This window comes from Pristiophorus japonicus, chromosome 18, assembly GCF_044704955.1.
Source record: "Pristiophorus japonicus isolate sPriJap1 chromosome 18, sPriJap1.hap1, whole genome shotgun sequence".
Classification (NCBI taxonomy): Eukaryota; Metazoa; Chordata; class Chondrichthyes; family Pristiophoridae; genus Pristiophorus; species Pristiophorus japonicus.
This window is the reverse complement of record NC_091994.1, coordinates 63,937,272-63,963,615: the sequence shown is the minus strand read 5'-3', so window position 1 is coordinate 63,963,615 and position 26,344 is coordinate 63,937,272. Positions and strand designations below refer to the sequence as shown.

The window sequence follows — 26,344 nt, the reverse complement described above, 5'->3', positions numbered from 1 at the left end:
TGGGGGGGAGGTGCTGGGGTGGGTGATCAGCCATGATCTTGTTGAATGGCGGTGCAGGCTCGAAGGGCCGTATGGCCTACTCCTGCACCTATTTTCTATGTTTCTATGTTTGGTGGTCTGTACACAACTCCCACTAACGTTTCCTGCCCTTTGGTGTTTCCCAGCTCTACCCATATAGAAGGATATACTTGCCATAGAAGGAGTGCAACGAAGGTTCACCAAACTTATTCTTCGGATGGGGCAATTGTCCTATGAGGAAAGATTGCACAGACCAAGCCTATATTCTCTAAAGTTTAGAAGAATGAGAGGTGATTTCATTAAAACATACAAAATTCTTACGGGGCTAAACAGGGTAGATGCAGGGGAGGATGTTTTCGCTGGCTGAGGAGTCTAGAATCAGGGGGTCACAGTCTCAGAATAAGGGGTCGGCCCTTTAAGACTGAGATGAGGAGAAACCTCTTCACTCAGGGGGTGGTGAATCTTTGGAATTCTCAACCCCAGAGGGCTGTGGAGGCTCAGTCTTTGAGCATATTCAAGATAGAGATCAATAGAATTTTGAATATTAAGCGAATCATAGAAACATAGAAAATAGGTGCAGGAGTAGGCCATTCGGCCCTTCGAGCCTGCACCACCATTCAATAAGATCATGGCTGATCAAGGGATATGGGGATAGTGCAGGACAGTGGAGTTGAGGTAGAAGATCAGCCATGATCTGATTGAATGGCGGAGCAGGCTTGAGGGACTGAATGACCTACTCCTGTTCCTAATTCTTATGTATGTTCATCCAGGCAAGTGGAGAATATTCCATCACTCTCCTGACTTATGCCTTGTAGATGGTGGAAAGGCTTTGGGGAGTTAGGAGGTGGGACACTCACTGCAGAATACCCAGCCTCTGACCTGCTCTTGTCACCCTTCAAGGTTGGCAGGTTTCACATTGTACTGATACTGAAGAGCTGCTGATGCCAAATAATGAGTTTCTATGTTTTGTGCGCTGGGAGCATTGAATACTTATTTAAATGAACTGACCTCACTTTAATATGCAAGTTCAGCTCATAGCACTATACGTATACCCAGTGCACTGCTTTGCTGCTGCTCCAATAGCACCAGGCCACATTATCAGCCATTATGTTTGTAAATCACACAATGCCAAGCTGGTTGGGCACAGTGGGTAAAGTGGATTGGGGCAGTATCATTACTATAACCACATTTGTTCACAACCCACCACCTTTCCCTGTGTAGTTTCAGCATGCTGTCAATCGAGCTCCTTGGAATCCTCTGCTAACCATTCCTGTGGACAATTGCAGCATAGAAACATAGAAATTTACAGCGCAGAAGGGGGCCATTTCAGCCCATCGTGTCCACGCCAGCCGACAAAGAGCTGCACGGCCCTTGGTCAGCAGCCCTAAAGGTTACATATAAACCTATGAACAATGACGGAAAGGCAAAGAGTACCCAGCCCAACCAGTCCGCCTCACACAACTGCGACACCCCTTATACTGAAACAGTCTACACTCCACCCCAACCAAAGCCATGTGAGCTCCTGGGAGAGGCAAAAACTAGACTTAAAAACCCAGGCCAAGTTGGGGAGAAAAAATCTGGGAAAATTCCTCTCCGACCCATCCAGGTGATCAAAACTAGTCCAGGAGATCACCCTGGCCTTATTAGATTCCCTATAGTACTTACCATTATATCTGCACCGTCCAACATAACGTCATCCAGTCTAATTCCAATTACCAGCTCTAGGTCCGTAAACCTGCAGGTTACGGCACTTTAAGTGCCCATCCAACCATCTCTTAAAAGTGCTGAGGGTTTCTGCATCCACCAGTCTTCCCCAAAAAATTGAATCAGATTAGTCAAACACGATCTTCCAGATCCCCACAATCCTGCGTAAAGAAGCCCCCCTCAAATCCCCTCTAAACCTTCCACCAACCACCTTAAAACTATGCCCCCTTGTAATAGACACCTCCACCAATGGAAATAGGCCCTTACTATCCACTATATCCAGGCCCCTCAATATTTTGTACACCTCAATGAGGTCTCTCAAACTCCTCTGTTCCAATGAGAACAAACCCAGCCTAACCAATCTGTCCTCATAACTAAGATTCTCCATTCCAGGCAGCATCCTAGTAAATCTCCTCTGACCCTCTCTAGTGCAATCACATCTTTCCTATAATACGGCAACCAGAACTGCATGGAATACTCCAGCTGTGGCCTCACCAAAGTATTATACAATTTAAGCATAACCTCCCTGCTCTTATATTCTGTGCCTCGGCCAATAAAGGCAAGCATTCCGCATGCCTTCTTAACCACCTTATCCACCTGGCCTGCTACTTTCAGGGATCTGTGGACAAGGACTCCAAGGTCCCTTTGTTCATCTACACTATTAAGTGGCCTACCACTTAATATGTATACCCTTTCCTTATTAGCCCTCCCAAAGTGCAGCACCTCGCACTTCTCTGAATTAAATTCCATTTACCACTGTTCTGTCCACCTGACCAGTAGATTGATATCCTCCTGCAGCCCAAGACTTTCCTCTTTATTATCAACTACACAGCCAATTTTAGTGTCGTCTGCAAACTTCTTAATCATACTCCCTATATTCAAATCTAAATTGTTGATATATACCACAAATAGCAAGGAACCCAGCACTGAGCCCTGCGGAACCCCACTGGAAACATCCTTCCAGTCACAAAAACATCCATCAATCGTTACCCTTTGCTTCCTACCTCCAAGCCAATTTTGGATCCAACTTGCCACTTTGCCTTGGATCCCATGGGCTTTAACCTTCATGACCAGTCTACCATGTGGGACCTTATCAAAAGCTTATAAAGTCTATATATACTACATAGTACGCACTACCCTCATTGACCCTCTTGGTTACCTCCTCAAAAAATTCAATCAGGTTAGTCAAACACGATCTTCCCTTAACAAATCCGTGCTGACTGTCCCTAATTAATCCTTGCCTTTCCAAATGTAGATTATCCTGTCTTTCAGCATTTTTTCCAATAATTTTCCCACCACTGAGGTTAGGATGACAGGCCTGTAATTACTCGGCCTATCTCTTTCTCCCTTCTTAAACAAGAGTACTACATTAGCAGTCCTCCAAACCTCCGGCACCATGCCCAGATACAAAGAGGCCTGGAAAATGATGGTCAAGGCCTCTAATATTTCCTTTTTTAATTTGCTCCACTATCTGGGATGCATTTCATCCAGCACTGGGGGCTTATCTACTTTCAAAGCTGCTAAACCCCTTAATACTTCCTCTCTCACTATTTATTTCATCCAAAATATCACACTCCTCCTCGATAGCAGTTATCTGCATTGCCACTTTCCTTTGTGAGAATAGATGCAAACTATTCGTTAAGAACCTTACCAACATCTTCCGCCTCCGCATAAAGATTACCCTCATGGTCTCTAATAGGTTCTACCCTTTCATTAGTTACCCTCTTACTCTTAATATATCTATAGAACATCTTGGGGCTTTCCTTAATTTTACTAGTCAAGAATTTTTTGTGCTCTCTCTAGCATTCCTAATATCCTTTTTAATTTTGTTTCTTAATTTTCTATATTCCTCTAAAGATTCTATAGTATTTAGCCATTGGTATATGACATAAGCTTCCTTTTTTTTCATTATCCTCCCCTGTAAGTCCCTAGACATCCAGGAGGTTCTAGGATTATTATTCCCAACCTTTTTTCTTTAAGGGCACATGTATAACCTGCGCCTTCCGGATCTCCTCCTTGAATGTCTCCCAGTGTTCCGACACTGATTTACCCACAACTAGCTATTTCCAGTCCACTATGGCCAAATCACTCTTTAACTTAGCAAAATTAGCTTTTTCCCCAATTCGGGACTTTTATTCCAGGCCTATCCTTGACCTTATCCATAACCAACTTGAATATGACTGAATTATGGTCGCTGGCACCCAAGTGCTATCCCACTAATACCCCTTCAACCTGCCCAGCTTCATTCCCCAAAACTAAATCCAAGACCGCCCCCTCTCGTGTTGGGCTAGCTACATACTGACTAAAAAAGTTCTCTTGAATGCATTTCAAGACTTCCGCACTCTCGATACCCTTCGCACAATATTTGTCCCAATCAATATTTGGATAGTTAAAATCCCCTACTATTAATACCCTATGGTTTTTGGACTTCAAAGCAATTTGCCGACATATTTGCTCTTCTATCTCCCTTCCACTGTTTGGCGGTCTATAGTACACACCCAGCAGTGTGATCGCCCCTTTTTTATTTTTCAATTCGACCCATATGGCCTCATTTGATGATCCCTCTAACATTGGGGAAGTCCAGAACCAGTGGTCAGAGTCTAAGGATAAGGGGTAAGCCATATAGGGCCGAGATGAGGAGAAACTTTTTCATCCAGAGAGTGGTGAACCTGTGGAATTCTTTACCACAGAAAGTTGTGGAGTCCAGTTCGTTGAATATATTCAAGAGGGAGTTAGATGTGGCCCTTACAGCTAAGGGGATCAAGGGGTATGGAGAGAAAGCGGGAGTGAAGTTGCATGATCAGCCATGATCATATTGAATGGCGGTGCAGGCTCAAAGGGCCGAATGGCCTGCTCCTGCATCTATTTTCATTGTTTCTATTTCATCCCTCCTCACCACTGTAATAGTTTCTTTAATCAGTATCGCAACACCCCCCCACCCCCTTTTTACCCCCCTCTCTATCTTGTCTAAAAATCCTATAACCAGGAATATTGATCTGCCAAACCGACCCTCTTTCAGCCATGTTTCAGTAATGGCGAAAATGTCATACTCCCAAGTATCTACCTGTGCTCTCAGCTCATCCGCCTTATTTGCTATACTCCTTGCATTAAAGTATATACTATTTAGCACAGGAAGACCTCCTTGATTACTACTTACTAAGCCCTGTTTCCTCTGTCTAACAGATTCACTTTCTACATTCTTGTTATCCAATTCTGCTTTATTTCCTTCCCTCTTGAATTTGTTCTCAGGTTCCCATCCCCCTGCCAAGCTAGTTTAACCTCTCCCCAACAGCACTAGCAAAACTCCCCGCGAGGATATTGATCCCGGCGCTGTTGAGGTGCAACCCGTCCGTTTTGTACCTATCCCATCTCCCCCAGAAGCGGTCCCAATGCCTCAAGAATTTAAAGCCCTCCCTCCTACACCAACTTTCCAGCCACGTGTTCATCCTCTTTATCCTTCTATTCTAAAACTCATTAACACGTGGCACCAGTAGTAACCTGGAGATAATTACCTTTGAGGTCCTACCCTTTAATTTTCTTCCTAGCTTCTTGAATTCTGCCTGTAGGGCCTCATCCCCCTTTTTACTTATGTCGTTGGTCCCGATCTGGACCACAACCTCTAGCTGTTTACACCCCCCCCCCCCTCCGCAGAATGCCCTGCATCCGCTCTGTGACATCCTTGACATTGGCACCAGGGAGGCACAAAAACATTCAGCAGTCACGTCTACAGCCGCAGAAATGCTTGTCTATTCCCCTAACTATAGAATCTCCTATCACCAGAGCTCTTTTATTCTTTGCCCCATAACCCTGTGCAGCTGAGCCACCCGTGGTGCGTTGGAATTGGCTCTGGTACCATCATCCTTACCGATACTCAAAAGTGAATATCGGTTTGAAAGCTGCACATGGGACGACTTCTGCACTACCTGCCTAGCATTCTCACTACGCCTGGTGGTCACCCACTTCCCCTCTATGTGCACGCCCGCTGCTCCAGCTCCAAAACGCGGATCTCGAGTTGAAGTTGGAGACACCTCCTGCACATGTCGTTGTCTACGGTGCGTGAAGCATCCAGGACTTCCCACATGCCGCAGGATGTGCACTCCACAGGACTGAGCTGCCTGCCATCCCTCTAGTTAGACTTATCTAGTTTAGAATCTAATTAAAAAGAAATAGAGAAAAGAGGGGTACTTACCAACTCACCTCACCGACCTCTGTGGCCTCCCAAACTCACCGACCTCTGTGGCCTCCCAAACTCTCAGACTCGTGACCTCCCGAACTTACCGACCTCTGCGGCCTCCCGAACTCACCGACCTCTGCGGCCTCCTGAACTCACCGACCTTTGCGGCCTCCCGAACTCGCAGTACTAGATCTTCACAAAGGTCTAACCAAAATGTTAGTTTACTTTTTTGCACTACAGTTGTAAATAGCATTCAGGAATTAACCTATGTTTTAGTCTTTTTGTTTATATTGTGTGTAAAAAAAAAATCAACAGAAATGTGCTCTCCTAGACATCATACAGGTCCTTATTTTTCCATGTCAAAGCCGTGGTTACTACTTTTGCTTAAAACTAGGAAGAGGCTTTGTAGCATTTCCTGACATTTTCTGCACCTTTATTTCTTGGGCCATTTCACTGGCAAGCAAGTTTTGTGTTTAGACGTTTTTAATGAAATGGTTTAGAATGTCATTGGACATACTTTCAGATTTGCAATTGTTCGAGATATTTTACTGTATTATAATACTTTTTGCATCACTGTCAATATAGTTGAAATAATGTTATAAATAGCAAATGTAGGAGAAAATTTCCAGGAAGGCAGAGAAAATGCTTCCAGGAAGTCCTCAAATCGCCCTTGAAAAAATGTAACATCCTCATCGACTCTTGGCAATCCCTGGCCCAAGACCACTCAAATTCGAGGAGAAGCATTTGAGAAGGCGTCGAACACTTTGAGTTTCTTCGTCGGGAACACGCGGAGGCCAAGTACAAACAGCGGAAGTAACGTACGACAAACCAAACACCCCGCCCACCTGTCCCTTCAACCACCACCTGCCCCACCTATGGCAGAGTCTGTAGATCCCGCATAGGACTCATTAGTCACCTTCAAACCCATAATATTGGTGTAGAAACAAGTCATCTTGCTTAAGGGAACTGCCTAAGAGATGGAAAAATGTGTGAAGTTATTGATTAAGCCATGTTTTTTATAGAATGGGAAGTATTAAAATGCACATCAAATATGATATAGCTCATTAACGTACAAAAAATAGAAAAACTGTGGATGATGTTTAGAATTTTAATTGAGTTAATTCCTTAAGTTGTTTTAACTTAGTATTTTGGCATTGAACTATAATCACTACGATAAACTTACATAGAGGAGAGTTTGATCCAGAAGCAATGGTAAGTAGTACCACACAAGATATCTTTAGCACAACTTTCTAAATAGAAAAATCTCTTTCTTAGTGGCAAGATAAAGAATTTGAGCTATTGGGGTGAGCCACCATAATATTCCTCATGATTTTGCATTTATTGGGTTATTGTCAAGTTTGTTGAGGGTTGCTATAGCCTCTTATAGTCAGTTGTAGAGCTTTACTTGCTGTATCCACATGGAACTGTAACGGTCTTCGTATCACAGTAATTGAATTTTCAATATATTAAACTTGCAGAAGGATGCACAATCTGCATGTTTTTGCCGGCTGTAAGGTTATTTCATATTGCATTGTATAGAGGCTCTAAATAGCAAAGAATAGAGACTGATATTAGCGGTGTGGAAGAGATTCCAGTGGATTTTGCCCCCAGATAGCAATTTTTTCCCTCTGTGTCAGCTTAGAGCCACTAAGAGCAATTGTAGGATCCAACTGACATCAGCTAACTTGTGACAGATTGGGAATCAAACCTAAGAAGGTCTGTATGGTTCTGTAGCACATTGGCTTTGTTCCCTCAGTAGTTACAGTAAACTGGTTATAGTCTTGGATTTAGTGGGTCTGCTTATTCTTCAGGACCTGCAAAACAAAGCACTGGTTTAAATAGCTAGCTTTTAGTTAAATCTTAAAAATTATATTACAGCAAAGCTGTTTCTTAAAGAGTGGATAGAAAAGATTAATAACCACAAATCATTATTGCTGGTGTAATGAGAGGAGAGTCAAATACAGCATGGTGAGATTAATAATAACATTTTAATGCAAAAATAAAATTACTGTACATCAAAATGATTTAAAACCCACAAAAGAATCTTTGAACCCTAAACATGAAGGTTTTCCTGTTAACAATGATAATCATAAAGCCATTTAGTAACAGCAGCATTTTCTTTAAGAATTTCAATTATTGTTCCATAGGCACCACTACTATGCTTGCTGGTTTCTCCTTTTTGGATTTCTCCTTGACCTGGCTGATGGAGCTGTTGCTAGACAACTTAATGCGTGTTCTGCACTTGGTAAGTTCAGACTTCAACAGGCATGCAGATCTTTCAGTTACAACAACCCCAACAATACTGAGGTGACTTGTTTAGTAGTGCAATATCAGAGGTAAAGCCTAAGTTAACCCAAAGTAGTGTATTTGTGTTTGTTTGTTTCAGCAGATTACTAACAATGTTCTAGTTTGGGGCTTATATGACAATGCAGAACTGTGCTATTCTTGTCTTTCTGATGCTACAAACAAACTTTACCATGCAAAAGGAAACATTCTAAATGACAAATGATGCATCTACCTTTTCTACTATAATTCTAAAAATGACACGGGAACCCCAAGAAAAGTGCCTAAAGCCATTTAAAACTCCTTGTATTAAATATATTTTCTCATCTCTCAAAAGCACCACACTCACTTGTACATATTGATTTGCAGAAATGGCCACCAACAGGAACCCTGTTAACGAACAAGAAGAATGGCGCAGATTATATATTAATATAAATTGGTTAAATATGTTATTTCCATCATATGGTTTGACATTCTTTGAACCTACCAATGAATTTCCTATTTGTAACACTTTATAATGAAACTTTACAGTTGGTGACAATGGCTGAGAAATTCCTCTGGTTGCTCTCACTGCATAGCTTTGCCAGACGTGTGGTGGAAACTCCATTTACTTACTGCAAGCAAAGTAGAAATTTCCCAGCCAATGACTGTAGACAAGAACTTGGGAACTTGAAAGTCATGTTTGAGGCTCAAAAATATTTTGTTCTAATGGTGGTAATTTTAACCACCAAAAACAGGTGGATGGGTTGGGGGTCAGGTGGGATGTTAAAATGTTTTAAATCTCAAATCCGACCCCAAACCGCCCACTTCCGGTTTTAATGACTGGGGCAGGGTGGGCGAGCGACCAACCCACTCCCAGTAAGCGGATTGGCCATTTAAATATTATAATGATGCCTCCGATTTAACCTGTCTTCGCAGTTTAACCATGGCCGGCCGAGGATCTGACCCCACTCCCCCGCAAGGGTTCTGGGATCATATCCGACCCGCCACCCCTCGCCCTCATGCTAAAACTAACGCAGCTGCAGGCTCCCTGCCTGTTCCTGGGGCTGTGATCTCCAGAGCGGTGAAACCCGGACTTCTGGGTTTCCCAAACAAAACTCCTCTCCCTCCTGCTCAAGGAACCTGAGCCAATAAATATCGGGGCCTATGAGTAAAATACCTCAGTAAAAGGACACGGTTGCATACAGTTAGGCTTGATGTTCCAATTCTATCAGCAGTCTAATCATGTTGGTTGATGACTCAGTTATACTGTTGCGACTAATATACCAAAATGTTTATCTACTGTTGGGGTTTAGTTGTAGTCCATGGATTCTGGGTTTCTATGCATGCATATTACAGCCTGCAAGGACCTGGACATTGTGTTTTCACATCACAACACATCAAAGGCATACTATAACTGCACAATGAAAGTAGAAGGAAATAAATAAAGAAGGAAGGAAGTTAAATAATAAAACCAGAAAACTTAAGTAGAATTAATAGAGAAGAGCCAGATTTGTAAGACTGGTCAAGTGGCAACCCTGGTTACACTTGCACTGCAGCTAGAGTGAACCACTGTCCGTGCAAGATATGCATTTCCAGGTAGTCTCAAAATTGGCACTGAAGTTTTTATCATGACATAAAATAGCTACAGAAATCTACAGGGGTGACATCCCAGCATAAGTGGACACCGCCAATCCTGACCTCACATCACAGCAACAAATGCATAATATAACTGAGCATTTTTGGTCCCTGCATGTTTTGGGATTTATGTAGCATGAAAATAATGCCACACAAATGACAAAAGTACAGTACAACTGCAGCATTAGTTATTCCAGTTACTACCTAGAGCAAATTACATGAGACCGGGCCGTACAAACCAGACCAGGAGTAATTAACACATGTATTTAGTTCTGAAATCACTGTGGCACATCAGTCTTTTAATCAAATTGAGTATCTCAGCCTGTGTTAGCCACTCTCCCCTATTTATATTATCACAACTCTTCAAAAAAAAACTTACCATTAAAAGGTAAGTGGAAACATTAGCAGATTGCAGTACCAATGAAAAAGTGGGCTTGAGAAGCGTATGCAATCAACATGGGAGGCCTATGTACCTACCATTCGAACTCTCAATGTAATGATTTTTGTGTAACTGTGTGTTATATCTTCTGTACGACCTCATAGACACACAGACTCTAAAATGGCTGATAACTTCAGGAACCTGTCAGGCGACCTGTTCCCTCTGTAAACAGCAATGGCTGCATTACCACAGTAGTCCACTGGGTGGAGCTATATATATATTACACTTCTCTCTCCTTAATGAAGAAGTAATTATAACAAACATTCACCATACATAACTTGCATGGTTATATAAAACAAAGGATATGGACTTACTTTGCCATTTTTACAAATCAAGCTCAACCACTTGTTTTCTGTTTCGAAGAGGATACCTTCGCTCTCGAACAGAACTTCCCAAACATGGTGTCGAACTTAGACTCATTCTAGGCTGATCTTGAGGGAAGTTTTCCTCCAAGGGATGCCCTTGATTTACATTTGAACTCTAAAACTTCAGATTGTTTGTCTGCCTGACTCGGACTCTGACTTAAATTCTGACTTTTTCTTGGACTTGTTTCCAGTACATTTGATGGAGGATATGCTACTGGTACTCTACTTGTATCAACTATCTGATGAGTCAGAAATAATCGAATCATTCCAATCTTCAACTCCTTCCACATCTAGGTAAAATATCATCAATGTGAACAAACCTAACCTGTCCATGATCAAACATATTGACCAAATATGTGCGAGGACCACATATTTTCACCACTCTTACTGGTAACCACTTTAACCATTTATGCTGATGGTTCTTCACTCTCACCTTCTGATTTACTTAATTGTTTCTCTTCTACAGACTGCCAAGTTTGGTTTTAACATCGAGAATCTGGTTCGTGGCTGTCATTTGAGAAACAACTCTGCTGGTGTTCTGTTGTATGAGGAGTATTACGATACGTAATTGGAAAATTAGCCAATTTGTGGTCCAATGACAACTGTCGTTTCTTTGGATTTGGATCCACCACCTGTTTGATGATGGCACATTTAGCAATTTTTACCGTGCGCTCTGCTGCACCATTTGAAGCAGGGTGATATGGTGGAACCATGGTATGTTTCACACCATTTTTGCTCGTGGACTGTACAAATTCTTTTGAACAAAATAGTGGTCCATTATCAGAAACAATTTCTTCTGGGAGGCCAAATGAAGAAAATAATCTTCACAAAATGTCTCATGTTTTACTTGTTATTTTCCGCATTGGAAACACCTCTACCCACTTCAAATGGCTATCAATCACAATGAACAACTGCTGTCCTTCTAGCTCAGCAAAATCGATATGTAACCTTTGCCACACCCTGGGAGGCCATTTCCATGGCTGTAATGGTACTGATGGTGGTTTCTTGCTTACCGATTGACATGTCGTATACTGACTAACGATGTACTCTATATCTTTATTTAGACCTGACTACCATAAGTAACTGTGCAAAACTCTTGGTCAAGCACATTTCCAGGTGCAGGTCATGAAGACCTCCTAATAATTTGGACCTGAATTTATTTGGTATAACTACTCTTGCACCCCACATGATACAATCTTTATCGACTGATAATTCATTCCTATGAATGAAGAATGGATGATATCTTTCTCTGATACCTGGTTTGGCCAGCCATTTACGATGTAATCATACACCTTTGACATAACTGGGTCACGTTTGGTTGCTCTCCCAATCTCTTCAGCTGTGACTCAGTTCAGCAATTTATGAAAAATAGAACACTTCTTCCCTATTGAGTGTAACTTGTGATGGGGAAGGCAGCAGCATTACTGTGATCAGCTGGCCGTCTGTAATCAATATCATATGTATATGCTAACAAAATCAAAACCCATATCTGTCTAATCTGTGCCCTCAGTACTCCACTGAGTTTTGAAGTAACTCGTACTCTGTGTTTCTCTAGCTGTTTGAGGACTTAATTCAATATGTTATTATGAATTTGCCTGTTTGGTGCTGAAATGAGTATGTCATCTAAATAACACTGATGATGAGGTTCAACACCGCCTCCAGTGCGCCAGTGCAGCCTTCGGCCGCCTGAGGAAAAGAGTGTTCGAAGACCAGGCCCTCAAATCTACCACCAAGCTCATAGAAACATAGAAAAAAGGTGCAGCAGTAGGCCATTTGGCCCTTCGAGCCTGCACCACCATTCAATATGATCATGCATCTTCATTCCCTTCCTGCTTTCTCTCCATACCCCTTGATCCCTTTAGCCGGAAGGGCCACCTCTAACTACCTTTTGAATATATCTAACAAACTGGCCTCAACAACTTTCTGTGGTAGAGAATTCCACAGGTTCACAAATCTCTGAGTGAAGATGCTTCTCCTCATCTCGGTCCTAAATGGCTTACCCCTTATCCTTAGACTGTGACCTCTGGTTCTGGACTTCCCCAACATCGGGAACATTCTTCCTGCATCTAACCTGTCCAATCCCGTCAGAATTTTAAATGTTTCTATGAGATCCCCTCTCATTCTTCTAAATTCTAGTGACTATAAGCCTAGTCGATCCAGTCTTTCTTCATATTTCAGTCCTGCCATCCCGGGAATCAGTCTGATGAACCTTCGCTGCACTCCCTCAATAGCAAAAATGTTCTTCCTCAGATAGGGAGACCAAAACGGTACACAATATTCCAGGTGAGGCCTCACCAAGGCCCTGTACAACCGCAATAAGACGTCCCTGCTCCTATACTCAATTCCTCTTGCCTTCTTCACCGCCTGCTGTACCTGCATGCCAACCTTCAATGACTGATGTACCATGACACCCAGGTCTTGTTGCACCTCCCCTTTTCCTAATCTGTCACCATTCAGATAATATTCTGTCTTCCTGTTTTTGCCACGAAAGTGGATAACCTCACATTTATCTACATTATACTGCATCTGCCATGCACTTGCCCACTCACTTAACCTGTCCAAGTCACGGGGCTGTAGTAATACCCGTCCGCCTGTATGGCTAAGAGACATGGACCATGTACAGTAATCACCTCAAGTCGCTGGAGAAATAACGCCAACGATGTCTCTGCAAAATCCTACAAATCCCCTGGGAGGACAGACGCACCAACATTAGCGTCCTCGACAGGCCAACATCCCCAGCATTGAAGCACTGACCATACTTGATCAGCTTCGCTGGGCAGGCCACATTGTCCGCATGCCAGACAGGAGACTCGCAAAGCAAGCACTCTACTTGGAATTCCTTTACGGCAATCAAGCCAAAGGTGTGTAGAGGAATCGTTACAAGGACACCCTCAAAGCCTCCCTGATAAAGTGCAACATCCCCACTGACACCTGGGAGTCCCTGGCCAAAGACCGCCCGAAGTGGAGGAAGTGCATCCGGGAGGGTGCTGAGCACCTTGAGTCTCATCGCCGAGAGAATGCAGAAATCAAGCGCAGGCAGCGGAAAGAGCGTGCGGAAAACCTGTTCCACCCTCCCTTACCCTCAACAACTATCTGTCCCACCTGTGACAGGGACTGTGGCTCTCGTATTGGACTGTTCAGTCACCTAAGGACTCATTTTAAGAGTGGAAGCAAGTCTCGATTCCGAGGTACTGTCTATGATGATGATACTACCTCTTCAATGCCTTGCAAAATCTGGTTCATCACCCTTTGCAATATGGCAGGGGCAGAAGACACTCCAAATAGTAGCCCAGATGAGTATTTATAGTCAAGCATGACTTGGATTCCTCATCTAGTTCAAGTTGTAAGTAGGCATTTGTAAGATCCAACTTTGTGAAGATCTGACCACCTGTCAGTGTTGTGAACAAATCTTCTACATTTGGCAATGTATTGGGGAGATTACCCTCTAGAACCTGGTTTACGGTTACTTTGTAATCACCACACAATCTTACCTTACCATTGGACTTAGGTACAACAACAATGGGGTAGCCCAATTACATAGATCTATCTTAGAGATAATGTTCTCAGTCTCTAGTATTTTGAGTTCTTGCTCAACTTTCTCCTTGAGCGCATATGGTACAGGACGTGGCTTGCAGTAAACTGGTATAGCGTCCTTCTGTACCCTGACACTCGCCTTGAAGCCTTGGATCAGACTGCCTCTTTCTCAGAACACCTTCGGATATTTATTGATGACATCATCCTTCGATGCAAATCTCATTTCAACACAAAACATCTCACTCCAGCTTCAGGGATCCCAACCAATTTCTTCCTAGCAAGTCAGGCTTGTCTCCTACCACTACTAAGAGAGGCAAGCTCTGAAATTGACTCTTGTATTTCACCGATACGGTGATATGACCTACCACAGGAATGTTCTCTCCTGAGTAGCCTAGCAGCTCTATCTTAGATTTCTCCAATGGGAAATCACACAATTTGTCTAGATGTAGCGATTCTGATACTATGCTCACAGATGCAACATCTACATGGATGATGATACTTTTCGATTCGCTGTTAGATACCCTCGTGCTCCTGATGATGTATATCTCTTCATCCTGTTGCTGTTCTTCCACGCTATGTAGTGTCTGGGGATTTCTACTTATAGCCTTGAAAGTTGGTTTACTGTTCAGTCGGCATGTCTTTGCAGGATGCCCAGTTTTCCTGCAGAAGAAACACTCTGCCTTCACATATGGACAACTTTGAGCAATGTGTTGTCCCAGGCACCGATAGCATGACTTCAATGTATTGTTACCGCGGCCAGTTTCTGAGACCTTGGGGCTCAACTGTATATTACTTTAAACCTGTAGGCGATTCACCTCGGTTGTCTGACGACTCGAAATGGTACGAAATTCTCAGGAATATTGGTCGGCCATATCCATTGACGTAGCTGTCTGACAAACTGAATCAAAAGTCAAGTTAGGAATTGTCAACAACTTTCTTCTGATCGCTTCATTTTCCATCCCACAAACAAAGCGGCCACGCAATGTTTGGTCCTGAAAGTTTCCGAAATGACAGTGAATAGATAGCTTTTTTAATGCTACAATGTACTTACTGATACTTTCGTCGGTTAACTGATCCCATATTCCGAAACGATAGCTTTCAGCAATTTCCAGGGGCTCAGGACAATCTGCTTAAGTGATGTGTCCTTTGGCTTGACAGGCACAAACAAATTTTTCGGGATTTCATACACCTCGGGCCCCGCTTCAGTTAAGAAAATAGCCCGTTTTCTTTCCAACACCACCCTGTTACAATTTTCACTATCGGGGTCTTCGATTATACTATTCGCGGTGAAAAACATTTCTAGCCGCTTCACATACGCTCTGAAAGTTTAATGGTGATGTTGAAACTCACCCAAGCACCCTATTATTCCCTTAGGCGCGGCCATCTGGACTCTGGCAGTTCAGTCACGTGTGCTTGTAATTTACCTTGGATTGTTAGCTGTTAATCAAAACAAAGAAGCTCTCAAAGTCTTATCTGTCAGTTGGCTGAATCATCCACCAACAAAAATTTCAGCTAGGTTATCCAGAAATCCTATCCTTCGTCGCCAATGTGATATCTTCTGTACGACTTCACTAACACACAGGCTCTAAGATGGCTGATAACTTCAGGAACCTTTCAGGTTCACTACGTTGATTCCGGGGATGAGGGGGTTGACTTATGAGGAAAGGTTGAGTAGGTTGGGCCTTTACTCATTGGAGTTCCGAAGAATGAGAGGTGATCTTTTCGAAACGTATAAGATTATGAGGGGGCTTGACAAGATGGATGCAGAGAGGATGTTTCCACTGATGGGGGGAGACTAGAACTAGAGGGCATGATCTTAGAATACGGGGCCGCCCATTTAAAACTGAAATGAGGAGGAATTTCTTCTCTCAGAGGGTTGTAAATCTGTGGAATTTGCTGCCTCGGAGAGCTGTGGAAGCTGGGACATTGAATAAATTTAAGACCGAAATAGACAGTTTCTTGAGCGATAAGGGGTTATGGGGAGCGAGCGGGGAAGTGGATCTGAGTCCATGATCAGATCAGCCATGATCTTAATGAATGGCGGAGCAGGCTCGAGGGGCCGTATGGCCTACTCCTACTCCTATTTCTTATGTTCTAGGTGGCCTGTTCCTTCATTATTGTTGTAAACAGCACTACCACAGTAGTCCACTGAGTGGAGCTATATATATTACACTGTGCAAAGCAGTAGCACCAGAAACAACATTGACACAATGCAAAGCGCAATTTCTGATGAAAACAGTTGTGTCAGGATGGAGTTTAAAATGGAATTCTCATAAGTTCTGTTAACACTTGAAAGCTTTTAGAATGTATCCCTTTTTAATAACATTTGACTGCAGTACTATTGATATTAGCACTTTTTACTTTCTGCATATCTGAACTCTGACACTTATCAAAGGAATTATTTTTTGAATTTCAAGTTCTATCTCTTGACTCTGTCCCATTCTTGAATAAACTGTTATCCTTAATGGGTACCTCGGTGGGAATATATTGGTTACAAAATCAGAAACACTGCAGCCTTGTTAACTGTTTTTCCATTGTGAGCATGTGCACTCTAAAACAGCACTTATTGTTCAATGACTCAGGACCTAGAAATTACACCGTGTACTTGCATAAAAACATTTAATAAGTTTGTCTGAAATTTCTCCATTTGCTATTCTAGCGGAGGCATTAAAAAAGAGAATTTTCAGACAAGTGTATTAAACATTTGTATGCTAGTATCAGACTGCAGTTTCAAGCCATGGTTACTGATTTGTTTTATCACAAAAACTATTTGAAATTCTATAGCAAAAAGGTGTCTCTTGGAATTTAACATTGGTGAGGCATAAGAAGACCAAATAGACACTGAGCAGGAGGAAAAATGGATAGATGAAGGTGGTTTCTGGGGATCAAAGACACAGCTGAGGAGAAGAGTTTTGAGGATGTTTTCAAAACAAGGAAAAAGGTAGCAAAGTGGAGAGACCTGGGCAAGGATTGCCACAGGGCAGGCTTGTCATGGCTGATTGGGCAACCCCAAATAGTACAGCAGGAGACAAGAAAATCCCCAGTGTTAGAAGAGTAAAAGATGTGGACTACGGAAAGATGCCAACTGGAGTGTAAAATGCATGCTGGGACATAAGACAGGAGATCACAGAACATGGGTGGGGCAATTTAAAAGCAAGGATCAGAATTGTGAATTCAATTCCGAGCACAGGGAGCCGCTGAAGCAGGGAGAGTTCATGGGTATTGGGAGTGCAGGATTTTGTGGGGTGCGGATGCAGTGTGCAAAGTTTTGAATGATTTGAAGATTGTGAAGGATTGAAGCAGGAAACTGGCTAGAAGATTGTCAAGAAGTGGAGCTTCTAGGCAATGAAAGCATGGATTAGATTTTCAGTGACAGGGAGGTGGATGAGACCAAGGTCAGATGCACACAGGTCCTGGCTGGAGTAAAAAAGAAAGGCTTTGATTTACCAACATTCAGCTGAAGGAAAATTTGGCTTTTTTATATCTTAATGCCAAACAGACTTTAAGGGGGTGATTTTCATCTGCCCACTCCCATTCATACTGAAAAATGGAGTGGTGGAAAAATTCTGTTTTAATAATCCTGCACCCCACTGGCCACCCAAGGCCTGCATGAATTGATTTTCAAGCAAGCCGCAAAATGAGCGAACAGTGCTCCCGGTCGGAACAGGCAGGATCATTATTTAAATCAGGAGGCTGCAACTTTTGCCGGAAACCCGCTGGTGCCACCGTGGGCCGAAGTTAACTGCTGCCCGAAATCATAGCATAGGTAGATAGAAATCATAGGTATTTTGGTGCTGCATGCCAATTTAAATGAGCTAAACCTACCATGCAGTACTTAAAGCTGAACTGCCTTCCGTACCTTAAAAAAAATGGTAAAGTGCTTCAGCACCAACACAAATGGTTCAACAAGCTAGGGATGGAGCACCTAGGGTCTCGAGCAATGCAGCTTTGTGCAGCGGGTCAACACTGCAAGAGAGATCCTCTACCCACAGGGACCAGATCACCGAGGCCATCGCTGCCAGCAGTGTCGCTCCCACGACCTGGCTCCAGTGCCCAAAGGAGTTTCATGACCTCAGACCAGTGGTCAAGGACAGCGAATGCATATTCAAAACCCATCTCCTACCAACTGCACCACTAGCCTCACACTGCTCAATGCACAACCTCGCCGGCCCCAATCACTCACCTACCAATAATCTGTATCAAACATAAGACACATCTCCCATTCCTAGCTTCACTTTGAGTGCTGGACATTCTTGGCAGGGGCATGGCTGAGCCATTGGCCAGTAGCGTCATATGTTACCTTTCTTCTCACATCCCACTTCCTCCTCATCCCACAACATCTTTTGATTTACAAGGTGCGCATGGTGTAAGCATGCATCTCTTTGCTCTCCTGGCCTCCCCTTACCCCAACTTTACCCTTGTAGCTTCCTCATTTCACACACCCAAGAAATCAGCCTACCCAGCCAGTGGTTGACTGAGGAGAGTGAAGAAGAAACATTGTCATTCGATTTTAAACTCCCAGCTCCTTGAGGTCGTCCTGCAAGGCCATATACAGTGCCCTCCACTGAAATTCAGCAGCCTTCTACCAGCCATGATGCAGCCGCTGGGGTAGCACTATGTAAAATCACTAGGATAGGTAAAGGCACTTGCAAGACAGCCACTAAGGGAATGCACATGGGTGATTAGTTGATTTCTTGATGTCATATTGGATAGATGGATGTATAAAATTGGATTAGACAGTTTGCTTTGTGGTGGCTTTTATTTCAGTATTGTGGCCAATACAATGCTGTCGTGGTCAGTAACAGAGGGAAGGGAAGGTAAGGTGTGGAACAAATGTTGAAAGGGGAATTGGAATTGTAGTCACTGGTACCGCAGGCGGATTCCATCCTGGATATCCGGGCCAGGAAGGGGCTGCATGGGTTGTCTCCTTCTGCTTCTTCCTCTTTCCTCTGCGAGTGAGTGGTGGAAATCTGAAATAAAAGCAGAAAATGCTGGAAATACTCACCAGGATAGAGCATCTCAACCCAAGACGTTAACTCTCTTTCTCCACGGATGCTGCCTGACCTGAGTATTTTCAGCATTTTCCATCTTCTCGGAGGCTTTCTTTAAACATTTGATGCCTTGCAAGCATCCATCCAGCAGCACTCCCTGCAACGTTAAAAACTTTTAACATCTGTTGCAGCAAGCCATTATTTCAACACAATATAAGAAAAATAATCCAAAAGCTTAAATCCAAATTTACCTGAAAGATGTGTGTGTGTGTCTCTATAAGAAGCGCTGACAGTGTCTCTGCAGGGCTGCTTCATGCACGCTTTTCTGAGCATGCTTAGGACCCAATAGTAAGATCGAAGTTTGCATATGTGGCATCACACTCTGCTGATTTATATTTATGGAGCCAGCACTACCTTTGGCCCTTATTAAAATGGCACCCTCCAAGTCCTACGCTGGAGGCAGGTGGCACCAATTTTTTCCTGAAAGACTGCAAATTTCTAGGCTTTTATCTCTTATCCAAGAGAGGGCCCTAAGTTTTTGCCAGCTGGCAGAATTTCATTAATTTCACACATGCAGCCCTATGTTCTTCGTCACACAATAGGTGTGCATTTATGAAACCACAAGGGCTATCACTCTGTGTCCAGCACATCTGTGACCATCTGCTGAGAATAATACAAGTGAATGCCTGTTTCCAACTGTAGTAATGATGCCTTTATTCTAAAACAGTCTACCGTACTACATTATTTGAAGCTTTAAGAAAAGTGCAACTTAGGAGACTTATTGATACCTACTGCGTACAATTACATAGAAATTACCACACAGAAACACGCCATCTAGCCCAACCAAGTTGTGTTGGTGTTTTTTCTCCACACGATAGGTAGTCCAAATCGCATGTGCACATCCCGTTCCCACATCCTTTCATCCCATTTTTCTTCAACCTATTCTTAAATGTTGACATGGGCCTAGAAATTGGTTTGTCCCCGAAGATGGGCACAGGGATCACGATGCGCTCGCAATTCGCACCCATTCAGAGGACTGCAGGTAGCACACAACCTGGTGCTGCCTGCTCATTTGCATGTTTGTGGTGTTCAGCCCAGCGCTGAATGTGCTGCTGAGTTGCTGAACGCTCAGCAGGGGCCCAAGTTCGTGCAAGGCTAGCACCAATTAAAGATGCCTGCACTACTTAAAGGTAGTCTGCACCTCTTAAAGGGGAGGTATATTCTGCCTGCAGATCATCATTCAACTGGCTCAGGAAGACAAGAGGAGGAGAGAGCATGCACCAAGGTTCTCCGATGCAGAACTGGAGGCCTTGGTGCAGGAGGTCAATTCGAGAAAAGTGGTCCTCTTTCCACAGTGGGCCAGGAGGCCCTCCAGGCAACAGACAAAAGTGCAATGGCAGCAGATAGCCAATGTGGTGAATGCCAGCAGTGTAGCCCATAGGACATGGGCTTAGTGCAGGAAGATGTTTAATGAGTGGTCACAGTCAGTGAATTCATTTTCCAGCGCCATATCCCACCATCTGCACTAGCCCACACACTGCTTAATGCACTGCACCCCCATCACTCACCTACCAACAATCTACCAAACACGACTTATACCTCACAATCATAGCTTCACCTCACCCTCACACACTTAGCACTGCTGCAAGCCTCTCACACTCACAGTTTGCACATACTGTCAACTATTGAACCAATACTGGCACATCACCCAAACACATTACACCACACTCGCTGACTCACTTCCCTTTCTCTTGCAGGAAAAGGTTGCGAATAATTGGTGCCAGCAGAACCTAACCGGCGGGGGACAGGTTCGCCAGCATAACCTCACACCCATGGAGGAGACAGTGCTGGCCATTCTTGGGAGGGACATGGCTGAGCTCGTGGCCAGCGGCAGGGCTGAAAGAGTACAAAATGCTGGTATCCTCATATGTTTTCCTCCTTCGCACTTCCCCTCATCCCTCAATCTCTTCTGATTTACAATCTGCAGATGGTGTAAGCATCCACCTCTTGCTTTCCCCCTGTCCCCTCAACACAACCCTACCCTTGTGCCTTTCTCATTTCAGATATCTAAGAAATCCAACCTGCCCAGACATGGTTGTAGAAGAGGGAGAGGAAAGTGATGATGAAGATGAAATGGCATCACTCGATCTGACACTCGCAGCCACCAGCTCAGATATTGGCACTGTGCGGAGTTTAGACAGTGGGTTAGAGGCGGGATCTGCACGTGGTAAGTCACCGGGCACGAATGGGCCACAGCCAGGGCAGGAGCAAAGTGCAGAGCAGGTGCCAGCTCCCCAGAGGCCGAGATCGCGCACATGTTTTGCTGCAGTGGATTCAGATGAGGACTTTGATGGGGCGGCCTACAGAAGAACGCTGATGGGTATGCACAACAAATTGCTTGGTGCACTGGTAAGCCTACCAGAAGCCTGAGTGCAATGTCAAGGAACATGGAGGAGTCCGATACCAACCTTGCACAGGGGTTTGTGTAGAGCTTGGAGCCCGTCCTCTCTAAATGGAACTGACGGGTAGATCCATTAACACAGTTGTGGACCCAACCATCATGCATTGTCTGATGGCTGATTTCTCAGCTTGCATTGCAGCACAAGCACAAGCCACCCTACGTCTGAGAGCTGCAGTGGAAGTGCAGCCTGAAGTCATGCAAGCTCAGATGGCTGCCATCGTGGCTGGGTTTACCAGTGTGGAAAGGGGCTTGCAGGATGTCACAGCATTCCAGCAACCTGTCTTCCAACAGATGGCTATCAATTCTGAAGCGCCACCCCAGAGGGAGTGGCAGTGGCACCATGGAGCACGGACCTTCGTCCTCCCACCACTCCACCAGTGCCCTTGCTGTTGCCTGTCGGCCAGCCAGCCCAGACTGCAGCCGCCTATGCCGAAGTGGTGCAGTATGCAACCGGGCCTTCTAGGCCCAGAGGTGCTCCAGGTCATCCTGCAAGGCCATCTGCAGTCTCCCACCAGCCATGCTGCAGCCACTGGGGTAGCACTTCATAGGAGCCCTAGGACAGGCAATGGCACACTGAAGACAGGCACTAAGGGAATGCAGAAGGGTGATTAATTGCTTTTTGAAGGTTATATCGTATTGATTAATGGATAAATGGATTGGAATGTTTCTTTTGTGGTGGCTTTTATTTCAGCATAGTAGCCAAGAGGATGCTGTGATGGTCAGTAATAGAGGGAAAGGTAAGATGTGGGACTATTGTTGATTGGAGAATTGGGGTTGCGTTCACTCGTACCACAGTCGGATGAGTCAATCACGTACATCCCCAGCAGAAAAGCGCTGTATGGGTTGTCTCCTCCTTCCGCTTCCTCCTCTACCATCTCTTCCACTTCTTTGTCCTCCTCTTCCTCCTCCTGCTCCCCAGCTAGTGTATGCCAGGTGGCAAGGGCTGTGTCTTCATGATGGCGCGGTTTTGGAGCATGCAGCAGACCACGATGAATCTTGAAACGCCTTCTGGTGAACGCTCCTTCAGCGTGGTCCAGGCAGCGGAAGCGTTTTTTAAGGACGCCAATAGTCTGCTCTATCAGGTTCCGTGTAGCAGCATGGCTGCGGTACGGATGCAGGGTACAGTAGCATAGTAGAGTAGTTATGTTACTAGACTAGTACTCAAGAAGGCCTGGATTAATGATCCGGAGACGTGAGTTCAAATCCCACCACGGCAGCTGGGGAATTTAAATTCAGTTCATTAAATAAAACTGGAATAAAAAGCTAGTATCATTAATGGTGACCATGAAAGTACCGATTGTCATAATAAACCCATCTGGTTCACTAATGTCCATTAGTGAACGACATCTACATCCTTACCTGATCTAGCCTACATGAGATTCCAGACCCACAGCAATATGATTGACTCTTAACTACCCTCTGAAAAGGCCTAGCAAGCATTAATTTGTATTAAAGCACTATAAAAAACAATAATAAGAATAGGACCACCTGGCATCAACCTAGGCACTGGCCTCGGACACGACAAGGGCATACCCAGCCCCATTCGACTCTGCAAAGTCCTCCTCATTAACATCTGCAGACGTGTGCCAAAATTAGGAACGCTGTCCCACAGACTAGCAAAACAGCCTTACAGTCATACTTACAGAATCAAACCTTTCAGCCAATGTCCCAGACTCCTCCATCACCATCCCTGGCATCACCGCTAGCAGCACTGGCTCACCAGAGGTGGCGGCACGGTGGTATACAGTCAGGATGGAGTGGTCCTGGGAGTGTTCCAACATTGATTCATGGCATCAGGTCAAGCATAGACAAGGAAACCTCCTGCTGATTACCACCTATGACCCTCCCTCAGCTGATGAATCATGTTGAACTCCTCCATGTTGAATACCACTTGGAAGAAACACTGAGGGTAGCGAGGGCACAGAATGTACTCTGGGTGAGGGACTTTAATGTCCATCACCAAGAGTGGCTCGGTAGCACCACCACTGACCGAGCTGGCCGAGTCTTGAAGGACGTTTTTGCCAGACTGGGCCTGCGGCAGATAGTGAAAGAACCAACTTAAGGGTAAAACTTATTTGACCTCATCCTCACCAATTTACCTGTCGCCAATGCATCTGTCCATGAAAGTATTGGTAGCAGTGACCACTGCACGTTTGTTATGGAGACAAAGTCCCGTCTTCATACTGAGGATACCCTCCTTTGTGTTGTGTGGCATTACTACTGCTAATTGGAATAGATTCAGAACAGATCTAGCAGTTTAAAACTGGGCATCCATGAGGCGCTGTGGGCCATCAGCAGCAGAATTATATTCCACCACAATCTAACCTCATGGTCTTGCATACCCCTCAATCTACCATTACCATCATGCCAGGGGACCAACCCTAGTTCAATGAGGGGTGTAGAAGAGTATGCCAGGAGCAGCACTAAGCATACTTAAAAATGAGGTGCCAACCTAGGGAAGCTGCAACACAGGACTACATACAGTGGAAGCATCATGCTTTCGACAGAGATAAGCGATCCCACAACCAACGGAGCAGATCAAAGCCCTGCAGTCCCGCCACATCCAGCCATGAATGGTGATGGACTATTAAACAAATAACAGGAGGAAGAGGCTCCATGATTAACCCCATCCTCAATAATGGTGTATCTCAGCACGCAAGTGCAAAAGGCAAGGCTGAAGCATTTTCAACCACCTTCAGCCAGAAGTGCCAAGTGGCTGATCCATCTCGGCCTCTTCCTGAGGTCCCCACCATCACAGAAGCCAGACTTCAGCCAATTCAATTCACTCCACATGATATCAAGATGTATGCAATGAATACAACAAAGGCTATGGGCCCCGACAACATGTCGGGCGTCGTGTTGAAGATTTGTGCTCCAGAACTAAGTGTTCCAATACATCTACAACATTGGCATCTACCCAACAATATGGAAAACTGCCCAGGTATGTCCTGACCACAAAAAGGACAAATCCAATCCAGCCAATTACCGCCCCATCTGTCGACTCTCAATCATCAGCAAAGTGATGGAAGGTGTTGACTGCTATTAAGCGGCACTTACTCACCAATAACCTGCTCAACGATGCTCAGTTTGGGTTCCGCCAGGAACATTCTGCTCCAGACCACATTACAGCCTTGGTCCAAACATGGACAAAAGAGCTGAATTCCAGAGGTGAGGTGAGAGTGACTGCCCTTGACATCAAGGCAACATTTAATCAAGTGTGGCATCAAGGAGCCCAGTAAAATTGAAGTCAATGGGAGTCGGGGAGAAAACTCACCACTGGACATCGCTGCAGTAGTTCCACTTGGCAGTATCCTAGACTCAACCATCTTCAGCTGCTTCATCAATGACCTTCCCTCCATCATAAGGTCAGAAATTCGCTGATGATTCCACAATGTTCATTTCCATTCGCAACTCCTCAGATAATGAAGCAGTCTGCTTGCATGCAGCAAGACCTTCAGGCTTGAACTTGTAAGTACCAAGTAACATTTGTGCCACACAGTAACTATCTCTAACAAGAGAGAATCTAACCACTGCCCCTTGACATCCAACGGCATTACCATTGCCGAATCCCCCACCATCAACATCCTGGGGGTCACCATAGACCAGAAACTTAACCGGACCAATCACATATATACTGTGGCTACAAGAGCAGTCAGAGGCTGGGTATGCTGCGACAAGTGTTATCTCCCCAAAGCCTTTCCACCATCTACAAGGCACAAGTCAGGATTTTGACGGAATACTCTCTACTTACCTGGATGAATGCAGCTCCAACAATACTCAACACCATCCAGGACAAAGCAGCCCACTTGATTGGCACCCCATCCACCACCTTCAATATTCACTCCCTCCACCACCGGTGTACCGTGGCTGCACTGCAGCAACTTGCCAAGGCTTCTTCAACAGCACCTCCCAAACCAGTGACCTCTGCCACATAGAAGGACAAGGGCAGAAGGTGCATGGGAACACTATCATCTCAAAGTTACCCACCAAGTCCTACACCTTCCTGACTTGGAACTATATCGCCATTCCTTCATCGTCGCTGGCTTAAAATCCTGGAACTCCCTCCCTAAGAGCATTATGGATGTACCTTCACAACACGGACTGCAGCAGTTCAAGGCGGCAACTCAACACCACCTTCTCAAGGGCAATTAGAGATGGGCAATAAATTCTGGCCTTGCTAGCGACACCCACATCCCAGGAACGAATAAAGAAAAAAAACTGCTCTCATTCTACTCATGTCGCCCACATGTGGTTGGGTTGCGGAGCGGAGTCATGAGCCAAGTGTCGCCCAAGACTGAGGAAACAGCAGACTGGCGCAGAATAAAAGCATCGTGACTACAGCCAGGATACCGGGCATTCACCATCATGATGTGTTGAGCATGGTCGCACATCAATTGCACATTCAGCGAGTGGTAATCTTTACGGTTGAAGTACATCTCGCCGTTTAGATATGGTGCCCGCAAAGCCACGTGCATGCACCATGGGGAAGCCCGCTATCTTGGCAAAGCCATGTGCATGCACATGGGGAAGCCCGCTATCTTGGCAAAGCCACGTGTATGCTCTGCCTGCTTCTCTCGGGTCAGAAGCCCCCTCTTCTGGCCCAAAGAGCTCCTGTCACCTCTCGGATGCAGGGAAGATGTTATAGATGTTACCTGCTTCAGCCTGGAAGGATCCCCCTCTGACACGAAGTAATTGAGGGTCACCTTGAGGGCAATGGGCAGCGCTGCCCTTGCCCTGGTGTGAGGCTGCAGGTCTGGT

At 44.7% G+C, this 26,344-nt stretch overlaps 1 protein-coding gene across 13 annotated transcripts in view; it reads left to right on the top strand.

Annotated features, from left to right (window-relative positions):
* Positions 1 to 26,344, top strand: part of tmem269 (transmembrane protein 269) — a 199,267-nt gene that overhangs the window by 124,119 nt on the left and 48,804 nt on the right. For all 13 annotated transcript variants that reach the window (XR_011587616.1, XM_070860093.1, XM_070860096.1 and 10 more), the window contains one exon: positions 8,044 to 8,141. Coding sequence is in view for 12 of the 13 variants with exons in the window: in XM_070860093.1 (XP_070716194.1) it covers positions 8,044 to 8,141 (98 nt within the window). In the remaining variant the exon portion in view is untranslated. The remainder of the gene's footprint in view (positions 1 to 8,043; positions 8,142 to 26,344) is intronic.